The sequence below is a fragment of the Tachypleus tridentatus genome, chromosome 8, assembly GCF_004210375.1.
Source record: "Tachypleus tridentatus isolate NWPU-2018 chromosome 8, ASM421037v1, whole genome shotgun sequence".
In the NCBI taxonomy this organism is placed as follows: domain Eukaryota; kingdom Metazoa; phylum Arthropoda; class Merostomata; order Xiphosura; family Limulidae; genus Tachypleus; species Tachypleus tridentatus.
The window spans coordinates 96,159,094-96,179,924 of NC_134832.1; the positions used below are offsets into that span (position 1 = coordinate 96,159,094).

At 32.3% G+C, this 20,831-nt stretch overlaps 1 protein-coding gene across 4 annotated transcripts in view; it reads right to left on the bottom strand.

Moving 5' to 3' along the window:
• The window catches only part of LOC143222996 (uncharacterized), a 191,411-nt gene that overhangs the window by 31,724 nt on the left and 138,856 nt on the right, over window positions 1–20,831 (bottom strand). For all 4 annotated transcript variants that reach the window (XR_013012607.1, XR_013012606.1, XR_013012608.1 and 1 more), the window contains 7 exons: window positions 13,511–13,691; window positions 10,629–10,838; window positions 8,264–8,357; window positions 7,754–7,951; window positions 4,877–5,029; window positions 4,368–4,454; window positions 3,129–3,285 (listed from right to left, as the gene is read on the bottom strand). Coding sequence is in view for 1 of the 4 variants with exons in the window: in XM_076450332.1 (XP_076306447.1) it covers window positions 3,129–3,285; window positions 4,368–4,454; window positions 4,877–5,029; window positions 7,754–7,951; window positions 8,264–8,357; window positions 10,629–10,838; window positions 13,511–13,691 (1,080 nt within the window). In the remaining 3 variants the exon portion in view is untranslated. The remainder of the gene's footprint in view (window positions 1–3,128; window positions 3,286–4,367; window positions 4,455–4,876; window positions 5,030–7,753; window positions 7,952–8,263; window positions 8,358–10,628; window positions 10,839–13,510; window positions 13,692–20,831) is intronic.

Here is a 20,831-nt window from a genome sequence, read left to right on the forward strand (position 1 = left end):
AAGATAATGAGATCAACCAGTGCAGTCCTCCTGAGCAAACACCATTCAGGGGAAGCACCTGGGATACACAGGATGAAGAAAAAATTACAGACATGAGCATGATATTGAGGGTATTCATAACCAACCCATGGCTACAGAAGTCATACTTCATCCACATATGTAACAGGTTGTAGTGCCAAACACAATTATAGTAAGCCATGGTACAGTGTCAGAGAAAACAAAATAACTAAATGTGGCTAGGGCTGCACGACCATGTATTGTATATAAATAGGCCAAGAGTGCTTTAACCCAGCAAAAACATCCAGAGAAAGAGCCTTGGGATACATCATATTATGTTAAGTATGGTCTATCTGAGCAAAATGATACAAACAAAGCACCTTGCATGAGCCTGTAAGATCAACAATTGTGATTTTCCCAGGCAAAAAAAACATCCAGGGATGTGCCTTGAATACATAATATTTAATAATTTGGCCAAGTATGGCCTTTCTAGGCAAAAACATCTGGGAAAGAACCTTAGGTTTGGTTATGTCATGTCTGTCCATTTGGGTAAGGAACATCCAGTAGAAGCATCATGGAACAAATATATGAGAAGAAATTGAAGAAAGTAATTGGTCCAGATCCAAATGAAAATACAGGTGAAAAATAAAAGGTAAGAAAACATAAAAAAAAGGTCAAACAACCTTTCTGGATAGCCAATGTCTTGGGAAAGAAGGCCAGATTCACATAAGATAACACATGAGGAATGGAAAAAAACTGGGTAACACTTAGTTGCATAAATATCAAAATTATAAAGACCCCACAATAGGAGGATGAGGAAATAGCTCTCAAGAGAAAGAGGGTACAAGGAACACACTGCAATAGGTTCAAATGGAGAACTGGATGTATGATGGGCAATATTGAGATCTCAAGCCAACAGAACAAAGAGATGTGGTGGATAAACACCACAAAAGAAACAGAAAATTAAGGAAATAATCAGGGAGAAGACTTGCTGGAAGTGGAAGAATGGAAAGTGTTCAACATACTAATATTATAACTAGCAACAGGTGACGTAGACAAATCCTGATAAAACAAAAACAGGTGAAAAAATGTGACAGATGAGAAATAGAAGGACAGGATGGGCAGAATCCACAGTGAATGGATCAAAGTCTGAAGGAAGACCAATGCCATTGGTACACAGATAAGGAGGAAGGTCAGAAGGTATGGGAAAGAAAGACACTACACTAGGTGTGAGCCTCTAAGCTGAGGCAAGGGACCAGATAAAAGCCATACATGCAGTCGGAGTTTGGTGACATGAGAATGAACTGTGTCAAATTGTGATTGTCAAAATAGAAACTGGGACAAAAATAAGGGTAGGGGTTGTCTCTCCAGCAAGGGCCAGATCAGAAGGAAGTATGTCCAAGTGAGTGACGACAGAGAATGGTTGAAGAAGGGAAAATCTCTAGAGAAGAGTCAGACTGGAGGGTAGATATGTAAGTGAAAACACCTTCATACAACTTGCAATGCAAATGCACTAAGTCTATGTGAAAAAAGACACATCACATCTGTCTAGTCACACTAATCAAAATCTCTTCACATTTTCATTATACTAACAGTCAAGCTCCTCCCTTGCAGCTGACACCCAGCATTCCATTTCTTAGAGTATGACCAAGCAGTAGGCTTAGATTGAGGATATTTATAACTTTTGATTCTTCAGTCTCAAAAGCTTTGAATTTTGTTTAAGAAAAAGAGATTATCAATCATCACTAACAATGTAAATAACAGTATTCTAAGCTTTCAATATATATATATATTGTATCAATTGTTTGAGTTTTTTTAACAGAATTTGCAAATTTGTTATCTCATAAAAATCTATAATTACTTGAGGACTTATCAGTTGCATATAATTTGTTAGCCACTTGACAAGCATCATTAATTGGCAGGTACAGAATACAAGATTGTCAAATACATATTTTGAAATTTTTAACTAAGTACAAAAATTATATGCAATCATTTATTATGAAACTCTTAGATAGCTCATTCTGACATTTTTCTCTCAGTTCAGTGTAACCATGCTCATACACTAACACACATATTATTCATTAAGTGTTCACCTTATCTATTATACATATGTGCAAATAAAAGAACAATTGGAAAAAGCTAAAGTGAAATAAAGAGTACAAAAAAATTAGAGAAACTAACAACTAAAACTAGGAAGTGAACTGATTTGTAGGCTTCCTCCTCTAGTGCCAAAACCCTCACTAACCAAGACAGTGGAAACAACACTAAATCTCTGAATGCTGATGACCATCAAATTGAGCACCTGCCCTTAATACAAAAGTGCCAAAAATATAACCACCAACCATGACTATGAAAACAATTATGCATAGACTATGACCATTGATGCTAGAATATATTAATTTCATCAAATTAAATTGATCCCTTATCAACAGGAAGAAACTAATTATTGTAATAGTGATGAAGATACTAACTCATCATATGCACTTGATATGGACACAACTTACTGATGACACGGAAGTTTTCGTTTATGATTTGTAGACTACCCCTTGGATGTGGATTTCAGTGTATTTACAAAGTTGATTCCAGGTCAGAAGAAAAATGCCAATGCTCAAAGACTGTTTTCATGTGAACAATTGAACACAGAAAAGCTTAAAAGAGATTGATTTTGCTACTCATCAAAGGGAATTGTTTTCTGTTATATATTGTTTACAACAGTAATAAAGTTTCTTTACTAGCAACAACTGGTCACTCTAACTGTAAACATGCTGCAAGGGACACAAAACAAGCTTACTGCATCATCAAATATGTTATTTATAAACTAAAATCTGACAAATCAAGAAGGCTTTAATAGCACAGATGAAGTCAGAGAAAAACTACTGACACCAAATTCTGTAGCATATTCTCTCATTCATAAAGTTTTTCAAATTTTTGAAACATTTTTTTTATGATACCAAAAATTTTATAAACAAAGCTTATGATTCTAATAGTGGTTCTGGTAAAATTGAGCATCCATAAGAGACAAAGTTGAGATATCATCAGTTTAAATATATAATCACTCCTTTACTTTTAACAATACCCTTAATAACCTCTGTTATAACACCACAGTATGATTCAAATGGAGTAACACTTACTTGTGAGGCACATGCTTTTGTCCATTGAAAATGGCAATGATAACATTTCCAAGACTTGAGAGTGACAAAGACTGTCCATTCAACCCATCACGTGGCTTCAAGTGATTTTCACAACTTCCTAGATCAATCATGTGAAGACGACTTCGACCTCCAACAACTACAGATAAAAATATCAACAACCAAGAGATTACAAAGTGTTCAAAACACTTTGTAAGAATGATTTTCTAATGCAATGTAATGTTACTGCATTACGTGAAATGTGGTGCCACAGATAATAGTTTAGTATTTATGTATTTGTTTCATGGGAAACTCCTGACCATTTAGTATGTAATAATCTCAAGGGTAAACTTATGGCTGGAAGAACACTTTCTAAAAAGGGATATTCCTATGAAGAAATTTTTAAATGATGTAAATCCAAATAACATACTGAGAAATTGATAGCTGTTATTGTGATAACAATGGCCAAGATATACCTATCACGTACCTTTATGTATTTTTAATGAACATTTGTGCCTTCTGAATGCTTAAACTTATCTTAAAATAAAGAATACCCACATACTGTGGTAGAATGGCCTGAAGAAAGTTTAAAATGGTGATTTAATATTAACCTCAATTTTATGTAACAGAAGCTTAAGGTAATATAAGTTGCATACCATTATTATGGTCCTTATGTGAGACAAGATAAGCAACAGAAACAGTAGTTGTAGTTCCAATAAAAATACAGGACTTAGAACATTACTGTTATAATGAACAACTGACCAGCAGTAGAATACTCTATGTTCATCTTACATATTACAAATGATGAAGAAATTTATTTTTTTTACAGCTATTTTGTAAAACTAATAGTAAACATGAGAAACTTACCAACAGTTATTTACTTGTCATTAATCAAGAAATTATGCAAGTGTCTCAGTTACTCTTGGGCTAAATAATATTGAGATACACAAAATTCTTAAGACCATTATAGTTTACTTTTCTTTTTTTGTTATCAAACAATACTTATTTCAATCTATTCTGCTTTTGTAAACATCAGATATTATCATAAATTTTTGTTATCTAACTTTGACTTAGTGTTGCTAAAGAAGAAATGGTTAATCCAATTTTGTTATTCTTAGCTACTTGTAACAGAGAAACATAAAATAGTTAAATTTAATCTTGTTTTTTACTGGTAAACATAAAACAGTAAAATCATTATTGTTATCTACTCCTGTTCAGAACCATAAATCATAAAATACTCACCACCACTCTTGTTACCCTTTTGTACTCTGTATTGATAAACATGAAGAGTAAACATGAAATGTGAATCTCGTCTTTCTTCAGTTGTTTCTGTTGTAGAATATAAAGAAATTAAAATAATGCACTATTTTCAAGCTTTGAGTTTGTTTACTTGAAAGTTATGAATCTTAGTGAAACAATTAACTGTAAACAGTTTTAATTTCAAATCTAGTTATAATTTTAATAAAAAAGTGAACTTTAAATGGATAAAATTTTGAATGTTTTGCTGAATAAATAAGGTATATCTATCTAATCATCTGTTGTTTCTCAATCTGTCTACCTTTCTACACAAACAAGAGGAATGTAAGAGAAAAATTAATTAATTTTAAATATTCCTACTTCAAACTTTAATATAAATTATAAATATCTTATGCTATTTTCGTTTAAAAATGAAGTGAGAAAGAGGAAATACAACTGATATAAATTCAGCAAGTACCTTTAAGCACATCTAGCAAATAATTTAAGGTACTTACCACAGTTGTTTTGAGCTGCAATAGCAGCATCCAATATGTAGGCAGTTTTCTCTGCTGTTGGGGCTCGAACTTCACTCTGATTCATCAGGTGTGTGCCGTAAACTGGGTCATCTTTCAACAAAACGCCTGGGGAGGTTCCACTTCCTTCTGTACCTGAATGACAAAAAATCTTTCAGAATGTCTTTTATAAAAAGTAATACACAATTTAGTAACTTATTATTGTAATTAGAGAAACCTCCTAAATATTTCCTGAAGAAACTTTTTGTAATGCATTTATAAATATATACAATTTATTAAAAAAGTTGAACATGTAACACTCTTTATCATATACATTTACACTACATAGGTATTTGTCTTAACTTACTGTAAAGATATGTTGGTTCTTATCTCAATATACTTTGCTTGAGAATCATCCAAACATATTTTATCCTGGCACATATTTGGTGTACATTTTATTTATGTGACAATTTTAAAAATATGATGAAATATATAGTCAAACATTTTTACTATAGACGTTATGAAATAGTACCACAAGAATGTAAACTTGTAATTTTTAACAAAGATAAAAAAATAATACTTTTAAAGTTAACAAAACTGAGGAACATATATATATTAAATTAATTATACAGCATAATTCTGATGAGCATGTACATTCTGTGGTTATATGACAATCTCATGTACATCAAAGTATGTCTGTGTGAAATATATATATATACAAGCATGTACATTATCTTAACATTGCAGAAAAATGTTTATTTCAAATGGAGATTTACTAGTATTATATCATGCAGAGATATTTCCATTGTATGGTGATGTAATTAATGTAACATATGTTAAAAACATGTTTACTGATATTTGGCAAGAAAGATATATCTTATTCAAATTAAACATGTTCCTACACTGATTGGAGCTTTATCAATCTTATGTTGGACGACATTTCTGTTTTGGTATACTACACTAGTCTTCTACACTGTATGGAAACATGTGGCTCTCATCCATTCCAGAAAGATACTTTCAGTGGAGATTTCCAAACCTTATTCACATCAAATATATGCCTGCACTGAATGTTAATACAACAATCTTACCATAATGTTAAAAGATTCCTTCACTAAGCAGGGTTTATTAATCTTATCTAAAACAGAAAAGTTATTCACATTTGGTAAACATTCACCAATCTTGTATATTGAAAAGACATGTGATTTGAAATCCACTAATTTCACCTATGTCATAAAGAAACAGTGATTCAACACTGGCTGACAATTCACCCATCTCATCTATGTGCAAATTAAGTTAATAAACCACAAACAAAAATTTTTTGTGAGGTTACTGACCAACCTTATTTATGCTAAATGATGTACTTATTGTGTGTTGTTTAACCCAAATTATGAACTTGTTTTCATACCATTCACTACCAGTGGTATTTAAATATTACATCATCTTGAGTAATTTTATCTTCTTGTTTGTTAAACAACAGTACTTATTGTAAAGAACTGATTAAAAATGTAAAATAGTAGAAAATACTCATTTTCATAGTAAAATACATAAGATGTAATGAAGTAATTTCATGTATCAACTGCAGTACTGTTTTTTTATTTGTAAATTTTATACAAATCATATTTTATAAGTTATGTATTTGTAACTAAAATGAAAATGAAGCAATATGTTATTTTGTACTTCAACTGCTCAGGAAAATATCTCTGAAGGTGTGATTGCATGGACCCCATTGATAATTCTCCAGTTAACTAATCTTGTTTATGCCACACAACAACACTATGTAAAATATAATAAACAATTATCATCAGTGTCAAAAAGATATTGATATTAAGACAGATGTGCCAGCTTTATCTCTGCAAAACAAAACATGAAAACTCTATATGTCACATACGTAAAAAATGTTTGTGTTGTGGATCACAAATTTTTTCTATAATAAATAGCCTAAACTCTAAGTGAAGAGTTCATTACTATTATATATGTCAAAAACTAATTTCTATGCCATATGATGACAAAGCAATCTCTAAAAGTATTCCAACTTTTAATGAAGATTCATCAAAGCAGTTGTTTTAATGAGAATTTTCAATACTCTATATCCAAATATTTCTACATTGGGTGATATACAAATCTTACCTGATTACTATATTATGTATAGAAATAAGAACAACACTATAACTTGACAAAACAGTTGTAAAACAACATTTAGCTTTATAGCTTCATACCAAGTTAGAGCTAATAAAGCTATATAGCACCATTTCCATCACATATATTACATGTCTACATTAAATATCAATACAAAAATTTAATCGTTGGCAAAAATATACTTAAATTTGATAAAATTTTACAACCTTGTCTAAGTAAAACTTATGTCTAAAGCATGGTGATTCAAAGTATTAAAGAGCTAAAGATTTGCTAATCTTGCCTATGAATTTATTAGTATGTCTACATATGCATACATTGTGTGGTGATTCAACACTCATCTTTGTCATATTTCTTATACAGTGTGTGATGAATTAATAATCTTGTATCTGTCAAAAAAAACAACAAAAAAACTTTATATTAGACAGTTATAACCAATCTTATTTTTGTCCAATGATGTCCATTTTGGAAATTGATTATCTTTATCTAAAAAGAAAACTGTATAGTTGTTGTGATATTTATTAATCTTGCATACATTAAAACATGATGAATTACACTGGCTAATTCTTTATCAATCTTATATTTCTATCACACAATTATCATGTATTGATTCATCTATCAAATTTATATCTTTTGAGAAGTATAATATATATTTTTACTTCTTCCAGAAACTATTTTAATTATGAATTAATTATGATATTCATTAAATGTAATACTAAAAAGCCTGTTTATCCTTAAAGTGCTCACTAGTAGCATAATCTCTCAGCAAATCTGTCAAGGTTTCACTCCGACCAGCTATCTCCACAGCAGATGCCCGAACTGAGAATCGTGCTCCTGTCTTTTCCTTTTGTTGGTTGATAAGTTTAAACAACCAGCTAATGGCACAGGGAATTGTTCCTAGTTCTTGGACTGATGTGCTCTCTCCAAGCATTGTGTATGTTTTACCTGAGGACACCAGGAAGAATGAAAAGGTCAATCTTAGGTTAAACATCTTGTTTTTCTCTGGTTTGATAATAACGATAGCAATAAAAAACCATATTATATAGTGCAGATGATTTATGTTGAATTTTCTATTAAATTATTTAAGAAACAGTTGATTTATCACTTTCAAATTATCTTTCCAATTCTTTATTCTTGCTTAGAAATGCATGTGAAAACAGAACAATTATCTTTTTGCAAACAAGGTACAAGATACAGAACTATGCATGGACAAAATATTTAAAAAATAAAAGTTGCAATTTTATTTGAGAAACATACCAAGTTTTGAATGACCATACACGAACAGACATCCATCATTGCCATTCACTACTGCTTGTATGACCTCTGTCAATGAACTGCAACAAACTTCCACCTAAGTGAAAATGGCATAAAGTAAAATAATGTGTTCATATTTTAATTACTAAAAATTAATAAAAATAAAGTAAGAAAAAGCTGCAGAGAACTGCAAAATCTGCTTTACATAATGGAAGAGTTCTTTCAAAATATATAGTTTAAAGTAATGGATTACAGGGATGAATCTCCTTGGACATTAACTAAAGTTGAGTCCTAACAAGATATATTACATAGTACCAATATAGATGTTCTACTAGGTGTATATTTAATAAATATTTAACCAAAATTGAATTTTATATAAATCTGACATATCAGTGAACCAGAAATGTAAATATAGGTTGCTACACTTCCAATATCATTTTTTTTACACAAACAATTATTATACTATCTGAAAATGGGCTAAATGTAGATATCACTGTGTTTGGTGTGCCAAAGCATTGGCCTATTGTTTGCATCCCATTTATTCAAAAAATAAATTGCACTTTGAGGCTATCGGTGCATTTTATAGGTAACAGTCAAATCCCATTATTCAGTCAGGTAAGAGCATTTGAAGAATTGGTAGTGTATGCTGTTAACTAGTTGTCTTCTTTCCTGCTAGTATCAGTAGAAAATTAGGCTAGATGGCCTTCAAGTAATTTTGTGAAATTATCTCAAAACAATTAAACAACACTTTCCTTGAAACGTGTAATGTTTTTCTTTTGTTTTAACTTTTACAAATGTTTGTATCAGTGTATTTTGTAGTAAAGTACACATAATCTTAGATAATTTTATGAAGTTAATCAATACAAAAACAAGATTATTTTTATTGTTCCTCAGAAAACATGTATTGGTACAAAAATACTTCTCAAGTCCACGGACTAATTTAAATAACTGATATATCAGATTCCTAATTACTAGATAGAAAATACACTTGAGAAAATAATTCACCATGAACTTATAAATTTAAAATTTAATAATCTAGAGCAGGAGCTCACAAACATGGGGCATAGCAAATACATAATATTTTTATTCACTCTACAAATTCTTTCTGTGAGGGCCTTATGTCAGGATTGGAATGTTCTAGAGGTCTTATGCTGAAGAAGTTTGTGGACCCACATTTTTGAGAATTTAAGTTCATTTTAATCACTGGTCACATTAAATACTTTATTAAAATCATTCATACAACAGGAATTGAATTTACATGCAATTTCAATTGCAAATGCTATTAAAATGTTCAAAATATCTAAGACAGTAGTTTAATCACACCATTGTTATGTTTTCTTTTGGCACCATAATGCTCTTAATTATGTTCATGATTGGGCGGAGAAGACCAAAATTTCAATTCACAAGACAAATTAAGAATGAACAACTGTAATCAAATCTGTTTAATAGAAGTAAGAATACCACTGATTATTGGAACTGGAAATAATACACTTGTATTTTTATTTCTTCATTCTCTCTTGGATTTGAAGGAACTAGAATATCAAATATGAAAGATGTACATGGGATAAATCACCAATTCTGAGATCTATAGGATTCTGTTACAGCCACTCTTAGTTCAAGACTACTGGGTAGAGGAAATTAGGCACTAAGTCAGTACAAATTGCCACCAGAAGTGCTATATTCAAATGGGCTGGCATAGCCAGTTGGTTAGGGAGCTTGACTTGCAACATAGGGGTCTTAGTTTCAAATCTCAGTTCCACCAAATATGCTCACCCTCTTAGCTGTTAATCATACTATTTCCACTATTCATTGGTAAAATGGTACACCAAAAATTGATGGCTGGTGGTAATCACTTGCTGTCTTCCCTCTAGTCTTTCACTACTAAATTAGAGATGGCTAGTGCAGAAAGTCCTAATATAGCTTAGGGCAAAATTCAAACCAAACTATAACCAGCTTTCTGAACCAAATAAAAGGACTGACTATCACTTTTAAAACATGTTCACAACTGAAAATGTAAAGCATGTTTATCAGTATCACAGTTTTTTTTGTCCTTGAAAAAACTAACAAATTTAAATATTAACTATTTCATTTAAGGGTGCACAATATTTATACTTTTTGTTTCAAGAGGCAAAGACACTTACCACCACTAGAGCATCTTTAAGGCAGCTAAATATATCACACTGATTGAATGAAAAGTAGGATGAAGGACTAAACTTCAAAGCAAATATCAACCACTGGTAATTAAAAAAATATTTCCAATTTCACGTAAATGTTTTTCATGAAGAGATATATTTGCAATCTCATAACTAATTTTCTAAAAGAAGTTTTGTGTATTATCACAAGAATAAAGAACACATATAATTACTACCTGTGTATCATTAGGTTCAAATATGGCATCAAAAGCAAACATCTTAGGTGCTGCAACCCCTACTTGTCGGTCAAGAGGTGCTGACTGACAACATGATGATGGATCATATAGTGTCACTTGTTTTTTCCTTGTATCAACTGTAAGGAATGAGGATTCTTTGGTACCATTTCTATCCTCACTGACAGGACTAATCCGTAACATTACCTTCACCTAAACAAAAATTTGTTGACATTTTAAATGTAAATGCAGTTATTATTCATTACTTATTGTGGTTTGTAAACAGTGTAATCATTTTGTTTCAAAAACACTCGGCTTACCATGAACAACTGTATCTCCTAGTACTTGTAGCTACAAAACTAACTCTTCTTAAGAAAACTCAATTAAAACTAAATATTAAATCATTAAATAAACTGGATAATAACCCTTAAATTAAACAATATTGTATATTCAACAATAATATATCGTAATTAATACTTTGAATGGTTGGTTTTTCGCTTAGGAATTATTTAGAAACTTTGTCGAACCCAGTACTTAATAGTAATTTGCATTTAGATAACTAAATACTAGTTACCGATTATCAGAAGTAAATGCATTATTCTAACAATTTAATATATATTTTACAGACTCTAACAGCTATTTTATTTTACGTTTTTCTTCAGCCGTCCATCAACAGAAGAAACACGAACTCATGCAGGGGAGGTTCGATGGGGTTTGGTTGGATAACCTATCTCACTAGTTTAAAAACCATGTTTCTACAGTTACAGCGCTTGTGCTTATGGTGGTTAACATTTTCAGTTTGAAACAATCCCATGTTCCCCGACCCCCATTAATATTAGCAAGCTTTGTATGCCGAATGGCTTTGCACAATATGTTTTGGCTTTTGATGCTACAAATTAGACTACCTCTTTCAAATAATCTGCGGAAGGGTTTCATTGATCCATTGAAATTAAGCACAAAGCTACACAATGGGCTATCTGTGCTCTGCCCACCACGGGTTTCAAAACCCGGTTTGTAGCAGCGTGAACCCGCAGAAATATCGCTGTGCCATTGGTGGCCTGCGTAAGAATTAGAGTAAAATACGAAAATCGAAACACTTCGCAGTTTTTTTGCATTCTGAGTTCAAGGTCATCTTCAAATGTAATGTGTGTATATATTTAACATATGTATATAATGGAGTAAAGCTAGACATTACGAGTTTTTAATAAAATCTAATTTCAATTTAAAACTATTTGAAAAATTACATCGATTTTTAATCTTAAGGTATACTTATATAAAACACGGCCGTCACCAGTGCATTAAATTAATTAAAAACCATTTAGAGTATCTATCAGAAAACTACTGCCCCCTAGTGGCACAGCGGCATGTCTGCGAACTCAACCCGCTAAAAACCGGATTTCGATACCCATAATGAGCAGAGTACAAACAGCCCATTGTGTAGCTCTGTGCTTAATTTCAAGCAAATAAACTGAAAACTGCTACCTTGTTATAGGGTTAAATCACAATAAACATTTTTATATTCGTTTCGTTGGCAATATTTCCAAGATTTTTTGTTGTTTTTTCAGTTTAAAATGTGTAAATATGCTTTTAAGATCCCCTGGTTACTCAGCGGCAAGTTTGAGAGCTAAAAATTGATTACAGGATTGCCAATTTCTGCGACAATTGCGCTGGTATTTTTTAATGTTTTCTTCTTAATTTGATTATAAAATAATTTGCAACCGAAAATTCGTGTCATTTTCGTATTGTTATTCCATATTTCATGCTCTATAACACAGATTATTCCCCTGATCAATTTAAATTTCCCTGATACGTATTACGTACGGAAACAACAGGCCTCTGAGCATGGGAATGAAGTATGCCTAACCCCCTGGTGACATATGTGCTCACTGCTATCAAACAGAATGAACCGATTTTATGAAAAGCACAGTACTGTGCAAATGTGTAAAATTTAATAATCGTTGATGGATGGTGAAGAATTTACGCTGAATCACAGTGTATAAATATCATGGAACTTATCAAACTGTTACTGAATTAGCATTCATATTGCTTTAAATTTGGTAAAAAAACAAACATTACCAAAATTTGTACAATTTAATGATTTAAAACTTTGTTAGTTTCTCGGAAAGTTCCTAACTTATTAAAAAACCTTCAGTGTAATTCAAAGTCTCGCAGTTTTTCATATAAATTGTTCAAAACAGTTGGTAATTAAGATAAATTATTATTTCCTTTTACGATATTTTAACATTAATCGCACTGAAACATTTTCACTTCATAAGAATTGTCACTAAGAAGGATGTAACAGAATTAGTACTTTATTTACAAACATTGTATATAATCATTAAATAGCCTGTTATATTTCATTTTTGAAGTAAAAGTTACTATACATAAAAACGGTTAGTTTTAATCGATACTTACAATAAACCAGTAACAAGAAACAATTTTCGTTTGTTCTTTTAAACTGCTATTCTCAAAAATTAGAATAAAATATAGAAGAGATCATCAGAAGAACAGGTAAAACTGTTCTTGCTGAGACTCAATCCGATACCTTAAAATATGCTTCCTCTTTAAAGCTGGTTCATTTAACATGTACTAATGCTTGTGCAACTCCTTCAATTTTTGTCTAGCCCACCTAAGATTTTCATTATGAAGAGACTGACTAAGCTACTATAGATACTGCAAATACATTAATTTTAGAAATTCTTCGAGGATATAGCTGTGCTTATCTTCTGATATTGTTACAATAGTTAAATTATGTTTTTAATAATGCACATATTAAGACTAAATTATGCGTAACAAGAAAAAACTATTTACCTTTCCAATACAGACGCCATCCTTCTTACCTGTTATTAAGACTAAATTATGCGTAACAAGAAAAAAATATTTACCTTGCCAATACAGACGCCATCCTTCTTAGCTGTTACGCGTAGAAGACCCGGAGGGATGGGTGGTGGAGAAGACCGAATAATATCGTAAAAATTAGTCACAAAGGAAGGAGATGATTCTAATTCGTGGTTTCCGTAGCATCGTTTTTTCTTTTTTGATGACAAATTTAGTCGTTGAGAGGCTCTGGGTAAATAAATATAAAACGTTTTAAAGGAAACGTTTGAATATTTTTTAAAGAGAAATTGCACAGTACTGATTAATAGAAAACACAATACCTTCGTTATTTCACTAATGTATATATTTTTCGCAGCTAAATTTATTTAATTTCGTAACGAAGCTTAAATGATTGGCCTGACTTGTAAATATGTAACAACCAGTATGCAGTAATGTGTATAGCGAGGGTTGAGTATGTTATATTAAAAGTAATTTTGTATATGCAATCACCAAGACATGCAGCAATTCACAATCGATCTAGAGTCGTAGTGAAATGAAATACGTAATAACTACATTTTGTCATTATTTTGCGTTTGTACTAGTGCCACCGAAAATTGATTGGTTTTGGGAAGGGTATGCAACAATATTTTACAACACAAAATACGCATATACTTAGGTAAGGATGTGTTCAGATTGCGGATTTAGGACGACCAAGACGAGAATATTCCCTGTACTTTATGGTATTACAAGAAAAAGGGATATGGATCAAACCGAGACACTAAGACTATCCGGAAAGAGACCGATATAGATTTCGAATCCCAGTCGTATAATCAAAGTGTAGCATCTTGTAATATATAAGAATTCATGAATATAAATCTAAGTGTTGAAGTTCGTCCACATGGCTTAGACCAGTGGTTCCCAACCTTTTTTATGCCCCGCACCCCTAAAAAATTTTAATATGTTCTCGCATCCCTCACAGTAATTATTTATTTAAGAATAAAGGTGAAGGTGGCCAAAACAAATTTTTGTAATTAGTTTTTAATGATATATAAACGAAAACAAAACATTTGGAAAAGAAAAAATATTAGAACAAACTAAAACTTGCATAAACTGAAATGTTATCTCGTACCCCCAAGGGTGGTTTTAGTTTAACATACTTAACATCTGTATATCTTATACGTCATTTTCCATGAAGGTTAACTGTATCTAGTAAATACAGTTTTACTAGAACTCTAGTTTTCACAGTAAACTGGGTGTATGGAGATTATACTCTTCGTATTCGACAACCTCTGAATTAAAAAAGAATATCTACTGATATAGGCCTAACAATATCACTTCAACCATATGTCATTATATTACTCAAATCTCACACCAGCTGATCCTGAAATTTTAGGGGAATATACGACACTCATTTTGTTCATAGATTCACTAATCTCTATTATTGTATTAATACCTTCAAGTATTTACAGCAAGGTTGTTTCAATCGAACATCAATATTTGTGATGTTTAGTATCCTATATAACCATTTAAACCAAATTAATTACTTATTATTATTTTCTCTTACTCATAATAAAAAAAACAATTTACAAAATGGCATTTAACTCCCGACGCCAAAATACAAGAAAATATCGAATGATTTTGTAGTGTAGTTACACTTAATTTTTGTGTTGTTTTTATATATAATTAGTTTATACCCTGCGTTTCGACTGCTAATTGGAAGTCATTAGAAGGAATGTGAAAGTGGTGGCAAGGTTTGGGATTCGAGAAAGAAGGCTTCTTTTATTTTAAAGACGTCATTATTTAGCCTTAAGGTTTTTCAGGTCATAACAGCTTTGACAGAAAAACAACAACAAACATTTATTTTGGCTTTTGTTGTTATTTTTCTATTTGATATCTGTCCACACAATTATAAAAGTTGCTTTTTAGTGTTAAAAGTCCTCTGACTTACTGCCTAGTCACGGGAAGGGGGACAATTTGCAGGAGCTGTTTTGTGTTTAAATTTGAATGCCTGTTAATTAAATGAATGGCCGAAGATGCCAGTTTAACCAGACATACATTAACCGCACTTAGTTATTACAAACGGGTCAAATTGACCTGTATTTGGCTTCCTGTGGTTTTCAAAAGAGGCAAGTAATTAAATTTCTGCAAGGTTGAGGCTTCATGATATGACAAATCGGACCAGAAAGGAACCAAAGATAGCCAAGCGGTATTATTATATTAGAGTCCGAAATTCATCTAGTCGGCTTTGGCCAGCCAAGAGAAATTCATCTAGTCCGTAGGCCGACTAGAGTAGTAAAAAACTAATCGATCAACAGAGCTGATTAGAATTTTATGAATTTTTACGGTTTTACTTTGACACTGAACGTGCATTTCTGTACTTTTTGCCTAAAACCGTGATCATGTTTCGTCTTATTAATGTATCGTTTTTTACTTCGATCTCTCACACGGTTTTACTATTGTAATTCAACATAAAGCTACACTAAGGGCTATCTGTGCTCTGTTCACCACCGGTTGCTCATCGAAATCCGGTTTCTAGCGTTGTAAGTCCGCAGACATACTGCTATGCCACTATGGGGCCTCTCATGGCCAGGTGGTTAAGGCACTCACCTCGTAAGCCGAAGGTCGCGGGTTCGAGTCACCGTCACACCAAACATACCTGCTCTTTCAATCGTGGGGGAATTATAATGTGATAAAACAAACAACTTTAGCGAGATCGAAAACTGGGACTTTTCTCAACTTCGTAACGTTTACTGGTTTCGATGTTAAAAGTTGGAAGGTTTGTTTCGAATTTCGAGCAAAGCTCCACGAGAGCTATCTGCGCTATATACTGATTGGAATATTAAGCCTAGCATAAATAATTGTATTTAAATGTCATAGTAAGAAAGTTCAATAAATAAAATGTTCATAACACTATTTTGAATAACCTTAACTGTATAACTAAAAGAGTCGTTATTATTGCGAATCACTACAATATACAATTAAATATATGTAAATGTACAACACTGTACATAAATTAGAAACCATTCAATCATTGCTATGCTGAGTTAACTTAGTGCAGATATTCCAGAATTTCATAATATATACAGCTAGAAGAAATATTTATAAAATAAATTTAGGCCTTTTAAATACTTTGTGAAACCACCCATAGACAAATTCAAGTGTATAAAAACAATGAGTAATGCCCTTTGAAGATAGTCAATGCACCCTTGATGATTGAATTCAAAGTGTCTGTCCAATACTGTCCACAGGTTTCTCTTTGATCTTGGCTGCTTTTGCTGTATTTCACAATCACAATACTTCTATAAACACACACACATATTGAGGCCAAGACTCTACAGAGGCCACATTGTACATGCAATGATTTGGTGTACTTTATATATAATCAGATACTGTTTAATTACGTTTCCTGTATGTTTGGGATCGTTATCATGTCGGAAAATGTTCAACAGAAAGTTACTGATAATTCTCCTTTGATCTCTCACAACTTCGACGACCGATGGTTCCAAAAATCTCAAACTTTGACTCATTAAACTTAAGAACTCCTCTTGATAAACATGTTGCTCAATTTTTCCAAACTTAGGTCCCTTCTGTTTATTGCCTTTCCGGTACAAAGGTTTCTTGCTGCAATATAGCCTTTCGGCCCTTCTTGACACACCTTGTGTTGCGTTGTGAAAAGGTCAACATTAATAACAACGGTTTCTGAAATTCTGCAGTAAGAAATCTGTTATAGTTTGTCTGTCGCTGATGAAGTTAGTTTAAAATACTTAAAACAAACCTGAAAAATTAAAGCGGTCTTCCGGGCCTGCTCTTGTTATTAGTAGTTAGTTTGTTTTGAATTTCGCACAAAGCTACACGAAGGCTATCCTTCGCTAGCCGTCTCTAATTTAGCAGAGTAAGACTAGATTGAAGGCAGCTAGTCATCACAACCTACCACCAACTCTTGGGCTACTCTTTTACCAACGAATAGTGGGATTGATTGTAACATTATAACGACCAAACGGGACCCTCAGATTACGGATCAACTTGGCTATGCCAGGGCCCTTATAAGTATTAACTTTTTAATTATTTCTTTTGAATATTCTTTAACAGTAGTTTTAATACTTTTGTTTTTGCAGACATTTCCAAATTATTGCAACCATTTTTACATAAAGCTACTTTGCTGGGTTTTACTGAAACTCGAACTTGGATGCATTTTTTTCATACTTGAAAGTAAAGTGATGATGAAAAAGACAAAGACTGAAGACAATTTTATGTACTTTTAGAAAGGCCAATAATAACTCTAACAACCGAGAAAATAAATATATATGTTATTTTTTTGAATGTCGTTTCATGTTGGACATCAGTATAAGAGCCAGAACAACATCTATGAACTACAAGTCCCAGTTCTAACTGCTTTAATTTCTGACCTTCTTTTAAAGGAATTTTTAAAACCAAACAGATGATTTGAAAGGTAATGTATATAGAAACTTCAGTATCCACATACCTTACTAAAACAGCAAAGATAAACAATTACTACTACTACCATTTACAAACGTATTTGTTACTTTAAATCTAGTAAAAAACATCTTAAATGTTAAAAAAAGCAGGTGCGGCCAAAATGGTAGTTATACCATTGATAAGAATTTTACCGCAAATATTCGTTCATGAGTTAGTTATGTCGCGTTTTTAGTTTAAACTTGGGGTATGATGTTGGGTAAAACAAGACACGCAACCGAGGTAATTAATGAATAAATATTTATTCTAATATTCTTATCAGTGCTATAAGTGTAGCTTCCATTTTGGCCGCCAATTTTTATTTCATTCCTTTAAATCACACTCTGAACTATTTTTCACGCACCCTTTTTGCACACCTAAGGTGCTTCTGATTAGATATCATGACTTTTTGTCAACAGACACAAAAAAAAACCACAACAAATAAGAAACTGGCGACGATAGTAACTCACATTGGATTTAGGATCGCAACCATATTATTTAAAACAAACCTTTACTTTATATAACCAACCAGATTATTTAAAATATATGGTCATAATTTTCCTCTCTAAAACAGTGTTAATAGCTTCCTTCATAGTAATGCCATGGACTTTAGAATAAGGGTTTTGCACAACTGTATCAAGCATCATTATTTATGCTAACTGCTTAAGCTATTACCACGTGACGCTAAACGTTCTTTTATTAGGATAATTTCATAAAAGTGAGTAAAATGTGTGCTGAAAAGTTGACATTGAATAACCAATAGTAACTTTCCACCCGTATGATTCTATTGAAAACTTGAACTGGAACTACCAATCTAGTTCGCTTGGTCTATCCAAGACTTATGTATCTACACGTCCTTTCATATTATAGTTTTGTTGCTCTGAATCAACCTCTCTAATCTGAATGACAAAAAACTAAAAAAGCTGAAACTTTAGTAAGAATGCTAGACCGATAGCTCATGCGACTTTTTGCGCAGGCGTGCGCCAAAAATTTGGTCAAATATGAGCAGTGTATGTTGAGTAATTTTGATTATGTGACTTACACCAAACGAGACTCCTAGTTGTAGGTTGGAAGGATCTATCAGCGTGCCAAATTTGACAAAAAAATCCATAAAAGTTAGGTATGTTTTTCTGTCAAATAAAGTTTCCGTAGTTTTGGAGCGAATAAAAAAAAAAAGAAGGAAGAAACTCAAAATTGAATATGTTATACCAGACATATGTTAATGGATGCCCTGAAATTTGGTATGTGAACTAAGTGCCCAGCAGAGCACACTAACTGAAAATATGTGATAGTTTGAATTACCATAGTCAGAGATAGAGAACATGTAAAATCACTAAATAATCACTCTTGTTAACAACAATCAATGTTGCCTACTACATATAACGAAGTTTCTCAGAGAAAATCTCACTCATCATGAGTGCAGAAGTAACAAGTGATCGATAAGTGCAAGCAGCGCAACAAGGACAACTGTTACGTAATGAACCACATTAGTGAATATTCCTTCAAACTAACAGAACCATCGTTTCTGATAATCTGTAAAACCCCATGTTTTGTAACGATTGTGTACTAAATATCTTGGTAATATCGCAGAATGTGAAGTACAAGTAAACATTTATTTATACAGCAAGGTTTGGGAATCATCTTTACCTTGATCATGTATTAAATTGGAATCATTATCAACCATCAAATTACAAAAGTATACTTCATGAATTATACGCCGAAAAGACTGATTAAGCAATGCAGTTTAACAACACAGTTCATTCGAACTTTCCTCGAGATCACCAGGATGTGACGTCTGCATTGCTTACAGATGATTCAAGGTTTAAAAGCGCTTTATAGTCTTTGCGGAACTGATGAACATTGCCCTGAAAAGGGCCTGAGTTAGAGTTATGCTTATCACTCTGGTTCTCTGTATTTACTTTAAATATATTAATAAGTCCCCTCAAACAATGTAAAGGAAGGAGGAGAAGAGGTCTAGTGTACCTGACCCTCCTGGGTATACAAATTTATATAGCCAAACACCAGAGAGAGAGAGGAACTGGTGGCTGATTTGAATTAATTCTGGTGCGTGATGAGTGATGGCCGCTCTTTGATTAAGAACACTACCACAACAATGACAAACACAACTGTAGACGTCGGACTAATGTTATGAGCTATATATATCATTGAAATAGAAAACATTAACATTTTACTATAGTAGAACGGTTTAGTTGTTTTAGTGGTCAGGATGTTAAGAATCAAACATAACATGCCTTAATGAATAAAAGTTATTTATGGCGATGTTGTACTCTATTGGATAAAACGATTTAATAAGATAAAAATTATATAGGCTACCAATCATTTAGTTCGATTTCGTGTTGTGTTTAAACCTTAAATTCGTTTAAATAATTTCCTAAAATCTGTAGACAATATTCTTATTATCACTAGCTATTTTGTGCTCAAGTTTAATTTTTCCTGCTCTTAGCAGGAGTATTTCTGGTCAAGGGTTTATCCTTTATCCTTGTATTAGAGTACATCGGATAAGGGGTATGGCCAGTAACGTAATAATGTCCTTTTGACAACAGGAAGCAACGACTCAGCTAGAATCGTAACTACAGTTATAAAGTCCAATTACTTCTTTATGCGGAGGGAGGGCATCTCTTGCTGTTATGTCACTGGGTATGACTAATCATATCATTCACGGACATAATAATGTTTGTGTGGAAATTTAAATCGATGCTGTACACAGTGATGAACAAACAATGCATGTTAAGCATATGATAGTTGTATATAATCTCAAGAGAAAACATAATTTAAATTTGTCATTATTTGTGCCAATACCAAACAATGCAAAATCTTGTTGTCTTCCAATAATTAACAGATTTCAGTCTAGATATTCAGGTATGATTGATATAAACCAAGCAGTATTGTTGAATA